Source organism: Cryptomeria japonica, chromosome 10, assembly GCF_030272615.1.
Source record: "Cryptomeria japonica chromosome 10, Sugi_1.0, whole genome shotgun sequence".
Lineage (NCBI taxonomy): Eukaryota > Viridiplantae > Streptophyta > Pinopsida > Cupressales > Cupressaceae > Cryptomeria > Cryptomeria japonica.
The window spans coordinates 195,912,873-195,921,922 of record NC_081414.1 but is presented as its reverse complement, the minus strand read 5'-3'; the positions used below and the strand labels follow the sequence as shown (position 1 = coordinate 195,921,922).

At 36.7% G+C, this 9,050-nt stretch overlaps 2 protein-coding genes across 3 annotated transcripts in view; one reads left to right on the top strand and one right to left on the bottom strand.

Moving 5' to 3' along the window:
- Positions 1 to 3,003: 3,003 nt before the first annotated feature.
- The window catches only part of LOC131079124 (myosin-1), a 118,106-nt gene continuing 112,059 nt past the window's right edge, over positions 3,004 to 9,050 (bottom strand). Inside the window, exons 20-23 of one of the 2 annotated variants that reach the window (XM_058017005.2) lie at positions 4,944 to 5,073; positions 4,678 to 4,824; positions 4,425 to 4,573; positions 3,004 to 4,250 (exon numbers count right to left, since the gene is read on the bottom strand). In XM_058017005.2, the coding sequence (XP_057872988.1) occupies positions 3,492 to 4,250; positions 4,425 to 4,573; positions 4,678 to 4,824; positions 4,944 to 5,073 (1,185 nt within the window). In that variant the 3' untranslated portion in view covers positions 3,004 to 3,491. Of the gene's footprint in view, positions 4,251 to 4,424; positions 4,574 to 4,677; positions 4,825 to 4,943; positions 5,074 to 9,050 lie in introns of those variants that run through there. The other variant, XM_059213032.1, reaches the window with a different exon arrangement.
- LOC131859377 (uncharacterized) lies at positions 6,912 to 8,551 on the top strand. Its single transcript, XM_059213033.1, has 4 exons — positions 6,912 to 7,215; positions 7,324 to 7,659; positions 7,793 to 7,865; positions 7,968 to 8,551. The coding sequence occupies exons 1-4, from the start codon at positions 6,988 to 6,990 to the stop codon at positions 8,495 to 8,497; spliced, it is 1,167 nt and encodes a 388-aa protein (XP_059069016.1). The 5' UTR covers positions 6,912 to 6,987; the 3' UTR covers positions 8,498 to 8,551.

Sequence of the window (9,050 nt, the reverse complement as noted above, 5' to 3'; positions counted from 1 at the left end):
GATTAAGAGATATGGTTTTCGAATATTTAAAATTTTGATTTATATATATGAACACTTCTATGGTCACACTAATGACAAACATCCCCATCATAGTTACACTAATGTTCAAATAAACAAATATCTTTATAAAAAAAGGAAAATTGAAAAATATATATTATTACAATTACAATTAGTTAGAGAAACTCTATTAAAAAAAAGACATTGTAATTGTGAATTTTAAAGCTATTTTAAAACATTCCCTGTGGAAAAGTTCACCAAGAAAATAACTACAGTTGTAAACAAAAGTATTTTGAGGGGGAATTTTGAAAATAGAATGAAATATTAATAACTTTTTGTTGATATTCAAACAATAATTATATTGATAACATATAGTATTTAGACTCAGCATGCTTAAACAGGATTAGTAGCTGCGAGTATCTTGGCCTCAGAATTGTTTATTTATCGTATATATTACATAATGATTTTCTCTTGTTTCAACTTACTACAAACTTCCAATTCAAAATTATCGCAAAGTACACCAATCATGCAGTCAAATTAATTCTTAGAATTCTAAGAAAATTGCTCTCAAACTTAACCTTAATTCCTCCCTTTGCTTTGATCTCTGTATTCACCCCTCACCAAATAGTTACATGACATACCCAACTAAGCATACTAACATCATATTTGAAAAATTCGGCCAAATGCCTTCTAAGTATAATCACAGCATATATTGTATAGCCAAACTTGTTTCTCATGATTTGAATATTTGCAACAAACGGATAATCATACCTATCTCAATTTCAACCCATTCCCGCAATGAACATGCATTTGAAATTGCAGAGGCATAATCATTGCTGACCCAATTTTAGCCCATTCCCACAATGAAGATCCCTTCAAATTACCATTTGAGATTGACATTAACAAAAACTTTTTAAGTGATAATTTGCAAGTTTTCGTCAATTTCTGTCTGCATAGATATACTAAATGTGCTGGACACTCACACTAATAGCCAGATAGCAATTGTGTTATAAAGGTGGTAGAGTTTAGTTAGTTAGCATGCCATTCTTAAATTCATGGTTGGTTAGCATACAGTTAGGATTCTATGCGTAGGTAAGTAGATTTAGGCTGATTGATTGGTCAAGGAAGAAAATTGTCGGCGAACTCTCTTCCCTATCTTTATAGTTCAAACCGTGGTGATTTTCCCTACCATTTATTTGTAGATTTGTCAGGCTGCATTTTACATCCTGACTAGCGATTTTTCTAAAATCTTGTGCAGTATTAACCTAAATAGTTTTTAGGTTCAAAGGTTTTTTAAAGCCAATGAATGCAAATTTCAATATGAAGCACATATAACCTTTCAGTTCCCATGAATCCTAACTCATGAATAGATTTCCAATGTTTGTTATCGCTTTATTTTGATTTGATGATGCTTGTTCGTCGCATAGCACAACGGATGTTTTGATTCAATACACGATCTTATTTTTTAAGATAATTTTTTCTCGCATGATTAAAACACTTAAATCACATCATCACCTGAATATACTAATAAGAAAATTTTCAGAAGATATCTTCTAGAAATATTCTTCCAAAAGATATCCTACTTTTCTAGAGCCATGGTGCATTATAACAACAAAGAAATTTTCCTTCTCATGGCTGTTCATTTTGACCAGTTTGTCCCACCAAGAGAGGTATCCTTGTATCCCCCATTTTTTGTTAAATAAGGAAACCCTGAATCATCTCTGGGGGCATCCCTCAGAAGATTAATCAGTCGGTCAAGGCCCAAATTCAAATGCCACAAACTTCCACAGGTCAGCCTCACTACCTTGCAGTCTTCCCACCATCTATCATGCTACAGTTGGTTGCCATTCCACATGCTATCAATGTCCCCTTCGTCTTGTGCATCAACCATTTCCCATCGCTCCTTTGGTCTTAGGAGGCATTGACCTACACCCCCAATACTTCACACCTAACAGCTCTCTGGCTCTCGACTCCAACACTGTCGCTTGTGTTCACTGATACCCTAGAACCCTGATCCCCAACAACACTTAGGAACGTGTCCATCAAAGCCTCTAACACATGACCTTCGACAATTCCCTGAGCAAACAACCCCTTATCTGTCTTTCAAAAAAGGGACATGACATCCCCACAGTTGTAAGTGATATTTCACCTAGTTGAGCAGCATCCCCAAATTTTGAATGTAATAGGGTGTTGGGCTCTGACAGCAAACCTACATACCAATAATCAAAACAATAATGCAGTGTTCCACGGGCGTTGGGGACGGGGGACCAAGGGCCTAAGTTTGGGGACGGGGGGGGGGGGACGGCGGTGGGGAGGTGGTGCTGAAAAGATGTATGACAGTATTACAGTATAAGAATTACATTTCAAATGAGACTATAGGAAATTTGAAATACTAAATCTAAATACCAAGATTTCTTCAATGCTAATTGTGTTGTTATATGGAGCCTAATCAGACTCGGAGATTAAATTTTCCCTACTTCTATCGGTGCGGTTTCCCCCTATATTTTTCAACGGGGGTTTGGGAGCAGCGTCCCCAAGTTGGGGTCAGCGCCAAAAAATAGTTACTGATGCACCACTTTGTAAAAGACGTATCGTTAGTGTCTGTTTCTGTTTCAAATTTAGAGACATATGTGTAATTTATATTGGTAAGAGTGACTTACACATCACATCATAAGCCTTTTTTACATGGCTGCCAGGAAATCCATTGCTGAAAAGTCAACTGCATCCCATCCCCACACCCACAATTTCTGGTAACTACATTTATATATAAGATAATCATTCCCTTACTCGTGTACCCTAATTTAATTGGAGTCCCTGTACCCATATACCCTTCATCACCTCGTAAATGTTTTTTGCTGAGTGTAATGGCTCAAGTTTTGAAAGCAATGATTTCAAAATTTCAACCATCTAGTTTCACCAATTATTACAGCTTTCAGACCTAACTAACATACATCTACAAAAATAATTATGTTTCAACTTCAAACCATTCTGGGACAAGAAACAATATTTATCTCATGAAACAAGAATATTATGTAACAATTGTCTCTGCTTACAACACTTCCGTGAACATGCAGGAGGCACAACAAGAATCCATATGAAATCTGCTGGCAAGCATGTTAATTGCTTTTGTATCTCGTTCAGATATCAGGATGCAACAACAGACAATCAATACCTAGACACCAAATTGAATGTAAATGGCACTCGTTTTCAAGCATCAGATTATCAACTGAGATGCTATCACACTAATATACATCTGCATTTCCATGAATAGCCACATATACAAAAATTTACATATACAACTGAACCTGAGCCTACGTCTCAACCATAACTTGAAGCCCCACATATTTCTAACTTCCTATGGCATTTTGATATTTTTTAACAAATATTAAGAACTGCAACCAATTCAGTTTTTAACCCTGTCGCTTTTGCTTCTTGGTGAAAAACCAGGCTCCTTCAGAAAATTACATTGATACTAAAAGAATGTTATAAAATTTCTAACTGACTCTTTTTCCCCACCATTTTCTCCTCGTCTTTTCAGATGGTTCAGTGTTTCCTAGTTTCTGTAGTGCTGTCTTGGTCTCACGTAGTCGAACTTTGAAGGCTTTTTTCCATATTTTAAATCTAATCTTCAGTTTCTGAAGTTCTTCATTGGGATTAATGTCTGCTTCTGTCTGACCTGACTTAACCTCCAGCAGAAAGTTGGCATCATCATTAAAAACATGTTTTCTTTGTTCAAACTCTTTCATTAGGTGGCTAACTACAGACTTCCCTGCATCATATTCCTTGTTCTGTCCATTATCAGAATGCCGAGAAACTTTGCCTGAATTAATATTGGACTTAGGGGTGTTTGCTCTCATTGAGGCAGCATCTTCCAAATCAAACTCGCCATTGTCGTGGGGCAGATTATGCCTGGTAACAGATGCTCGCTGGTCACTTGCTCGAAGAGTAGATTCATCATACTTCATTTGTTGAATCAGTAGTTCATCAGCTGCCAGATTTTTTTTGGTTGCAGCAGCAAGACTCATTTGTAATGACGACATTTGTTTTTGCCACATTTCCTCCATGGATGACATCTTAGCTTCATATTCTATCCATCTAGTTTCATATTGTTGTAGTCTCTGGCGCAGCACAGCATTTTCATCTTCCTTTTCTCTGAGTGCTGCATCTACAGCTAACAAACGGTTTTGAAAGTCTGCAGGAAATGAAGGTTGAAACTTCAATGTACTTGCTTGTTGAAACGCATCTTCAGATGACTGCCACAAGAAGAACAATAATCAGAAGAGCATATGGCACAAAAGAGAATGACACAAGATAGATAAGACCATTCAATTATACTTTCATATACAAACAAATGAAAATTCTAGCTTAAACCATTCATCCTAGTACAAATCATAGTTTTGTACTGTCTGAAATGTAGTACTTTATACCTGCTTATGTGCAGGATGTGTCTCATCTCTTCTGCCTGGCTTTAGATCACTGACATATTTCTCTGCAAGAATATTCCCAGCTATATTTTCAGTCTGCAACTGCTGCCGAAAAATGTTGGTATGTCTTCTAGCAAGCCATCCTCGAGTAACTGCAAAAGACCACCCATGCTCATTATTCCCAGTACGATATTGTCAATACAGACTATAGACCTATATGCATACAAAATGTACACAACAGCATCATAATTTTTACCTGCCTGGACTAGGATCACCATTTCTAAAGTTCTTGAATAACTTTTTCTAGCAATTCTACACCTCAATTTCTTCTGAATGGTAACCGCTGCTCGATGTCTCTCTTTCAATACTAAGTATTCTTTTTTCGCCATACTTGACCTCACCACTGTAGGCGAAATAAGTTGAATAAGTGAAATCAAAATTGTAACTCCAAGCACATAGTATATGAAGAATTGCAAACCATAGGAAACTTAGCAAGACATGATGGCACAAAATACAACATACATGCTTGCAAGAAAATGGTAGTACTCCTGAGCTTCTTAAACTGGCTACGCATTGCATGGGTTCGAAAGGCATTCTGCATTGAAATAATCCCACGAAGAGTTCTTGTCCTTAATTCTTCAAGCCTACTAATCTGTCAAGATAGATGATGTTATAATCACAGCCATGGCAAAAGTAAAATACCTCTCTGCATTGAAGATTAGATGAGAAAAATGTATTAAGAAACTGTCTATAAAGAAAAAGGTGGTACAAAAGTTATGAAAGTTTGAATTCTATCATTAGTTTAAAACATTCCCCATTGCAAATGCAAAGACATCCAACATTTTAAATTAAAAGCAAAGCTAATTGTGAATCTATTATATAAGTAGTTGGAGTCTATCATATAAGTAGCTAGCAAGATATACTCACACCTGCACACACACATGCACATGTGCATGCCTGAATACACACACCCATGTCCATGCCCTCACCCACACATGCACCCACACCCACACAATGCACATAAGCACACAGATCCTGGTCCACTTTGCTCGCAGACTGGTTCACTGTGGGTGCAGGCAGGATGCAGACTTTGTGCCCCAAATTCAGCCAGGTGCATACATCCATCGATATTCCCAGATGAACTTGGGTTCTAAATCCCTCACACACAGTAAACACTCTGCAAATTGTAGCTTTCTTTCTTCTTTTACTTAATTTTTTTGCATTTTCTTTGCATTCTGATTTTTTTTGTCATCACATTTCACGGAAAGAAAAAATAAAATGCCTTGAACCTCCCCATTACAGACACCATTTTTCTGGTAATGCTGGGGACTTTACAAACAGTACCATTACAGTTAGGAAGCTGAAAAGAATATGTTGGGAAGACTATTCTTCCCTGAGGCTGCTCCTACTTACTTCTCCATCCAATGATAGCCGATGAGTATGTGCATCAAATGATGTTGCTTAGGTGGTGGTGGTAGTATTGGTATTGGTATTTCTCCAGCTCCATGTTATTAAAAACAACAAATGCTTATTGTAGACATATGATTTCCACAGCCCCTAACATTAGAGTCCATAAAAGAATTAAAAATTATATATGTTTGTGTGTGTGTGTGTGTGTGTGTAGCGGACGTGTTTCCCCCCCAAAGGCCCAAGTCTCCCCGTCCCCAAAACTTTTTCCCTTTGTCCCCCTGTCCCCGAAGCCCGTCCCCCTGTCTCCCCATCCCCAACAGCCGTGGAACAATGATATATACTAAGTCACCAGGTTCGACTTCAAATTCGTGTTCAGTAACAATAAAATTCAGATGAGTTCGGCAAGGAAAAAATTCAGAAAAAAAAAATCTACATTAAATTTGACTAATATAAATAAATAAATCTATAAAATTATTATAATAAATATGTTAAATTGTATATATTATATATTAACAATTAGAAATCTAAAAAATATAATTTAAAATATTATATTTCAATGTATAACATAATATGTTAAAGAAGATAAAAACAAAATATAACAAATATTAATACTGTTAATGTTTGATCAGATTTAGAGGTTATGGTATTTTAATTTTTCTATATAAGATATTGATCACAAAGTCTTTATAATTTCTTCTTGAATATTAACATATATATATGTCTATCTGCAGAAATTATAATATCAATACTGATGATATGGAGAAGTAAACAATATGAAGCGATTGCAATATAATGTCGATCTTATTCACTGTTGTATTTATCAGAATTTGTCAATGCTGATTACACAGTATATCGAACTATCCAAGTTAGTATATGACAGACTTCTCACACTGCAGATCGCTCTATCTTCTCTCACAATATTCTCTGTTTTAATCATTAATCTTGACTGTACTTAATATTAACTTCCATATGTCGATTGCTCTCTATACTGTTTGTTGTGTATATCTTTGGCTTGCACTTATTGATTTCTGTACTTCCATTAGAATCGAATTCATCCATATTATATATGTTTCTGATTGGATGGGTGAAGAAGGTGGTTGAAGATGCAAAAAGTGTCACCAAATTCATCTACAACCATACTTGGGTGCTTGCTTTGATGAGAAAATACACAAATGGCAAGGACCTTGTGCGACCTGGAGTGACACGATTTGCTAGCCACTTCATCACTTTGCAGAGCATTCTTAGTGCCATTCCTCATCTTAAGCAGATGTTTGTGTCAGATGCTTGGTTGGGGTCTGCATACTCCAAAAGACCTGAAGCAGAGAAGATTGTGACCATTGTTTTTGATGAAGGGTTCAATAAAAGTGGAGAGGAGTTGACTGCGGTAAGTAACAAACACAAAAGTAAAATTTATACAATCTTGTCTATTTGCTGATTTTATTTTTTAGGGGTTGATTTTGTACTAATTTAAAATTTGTTTTAATTTTTTTAGGTGACAGAACCTTTGGTGAGGGTTCTTCGTATGGTGGATGGAGAGGGCATGCCAATGGGTTTCATTTATGAGGCCATGGATAGGGCCAAAGAGGCCATTTCACATTACTATCGTGGAAATGCAAGAAAATGTGAAATCTTTTGGCACATCATTGATCGTAGGTGGACAAACCAACTCCACCAACCGATACATGCCTTCGCCTACTTTTTGAACCCGAAATTCTACTTCTCTGATTCATTTAGGGCTGATGAGGAGGTCATGGCAGGTGTTATTACATGCATTGATAAGATGACCCCTGATCCTGAGTTGAGAGACAAGGTTCTTGATGAGTTGGAGGTGAGATTTGACATTTGCAATTGCTCTATCTTTATTTATGAATTCGGAAATGTTCATTATTGAATTTGAGTTTGACACTTTGACTATCTAGTATCTATTTTTGAATTTGGAAATGTTCATTCCATTGTTCAAGATCTACAAAAGTGCAGAGGGGAGACTCTTCTCATCACAACTAGCAATTGATAGGAGAGGAAAACAACAACCAGGTAAAACATTTAGTAACTTAGTTCAATAGTGCAAGAAAAAACCTACAAACTTGATTGTTACATTTTTTTCTCAATTCTAATATTTCTAAATGTTTTTTGTAGATTTATGGTGGGAGAATTATGGTGCCGGCACGCCTAATCTTCAAAAGATAGCTATCCGTGTTTTGTCTCAGCCATGCAGTGCTTCTGGGTGTGAACGAAATTGGAGTGTCTTTGAAAGCATTCACACAAAGAAGAGAAATAGATTGTCACAAAAGCGGCTCAATGATCTAGTATTTGTTCGGTACAACCTTCGCCTTCGAGTTAGACAGGTGGAGGGTGTTTCACATGAGGCCATTGACTTGGATGAAATTGATCCATATGGTGATTGGACCATGAATGAACAAAATGATGGTGATGATGTCCTCCTTACCGAAGAAGAAATTGCAGAAATAGAGAGAGGAGCAGCACAAGATGCAGAAGGAGCAAGATTGGATGAAGATGAGGACGAAGATGAGGATGATGATGAGGACTATGACTTTGAAGAAGAATCATCTCACCATTTAGATACCACAACACCCACTGCTACTACTTCTAGCTCAAGGCCTGAAAAATTGAGCTATATTAGGAAAAATACAAAGAGGAAGATGTAGTCTTCTCTTTGGTTTGTTCATTCACATTGCTGTTTTTCACATTTGCAGTTGGACTTGGACATATCATTATATCAGTGTTCCACGGGCGTCCGGGACGGGGGGACGAGGGGGACGCGTCTCGGGGACGGGGGGACCAAGGGCCTAAATTTGGGGACGGCGGGGGGACGGCGGGGGGACGGCGGCGGGGGGGTGGCGGGGTGGTGGTGCTCATATATATACATATAGTACTTGAAAAACTAGTTTTGAAAAGATGTATAACAGTATAACAGTATAAGAATTAGATTTCAAATGAAACTATAGGAAATACCAAGATTACTTAGATTAGTGATACGTAACTAATTGCTAATTGCTAAAACTAAAAGTAAATAAAATTTGACAAATGAAATTGTCAAATTGGAGATTTCTCATTTCTATCATATGAATATCGAAAAAGGAAAACGAAAAATATGAATATCTGATGCCATTGCAAAGTCTATAATAATAAAGATGATTACATGATTCATCATTACAATGAGTAGCCAAATACAAATACGTGTAGCAATAGCATTACAAA

Excerpts from the sequence above, each read along its gene's own strand:
- LOC131859377 (XM_059213033.1), top strand. The coding sequence starts at position 6,988 with ATGAGAAAATACACAAATGGCAAGGACCTTGTGCGACCTGGAGTGACA. Across the intron at positions 7,660-7,792 it reads AGGTTCTTGATGAGTTGGAG|ATCTACAAAAGTGCAGAGGG; the intron begins GTGAGATTTGAC and ends CCATTGTTCAAG. Across the intron at positions 7,866-7,967 it reads GAGAGGAAAACAACAACCAG|ATTTATGGTGGGAGAATTAT; the intron begins GTAAAACATTTA and ends TGTTTTTTGTAG.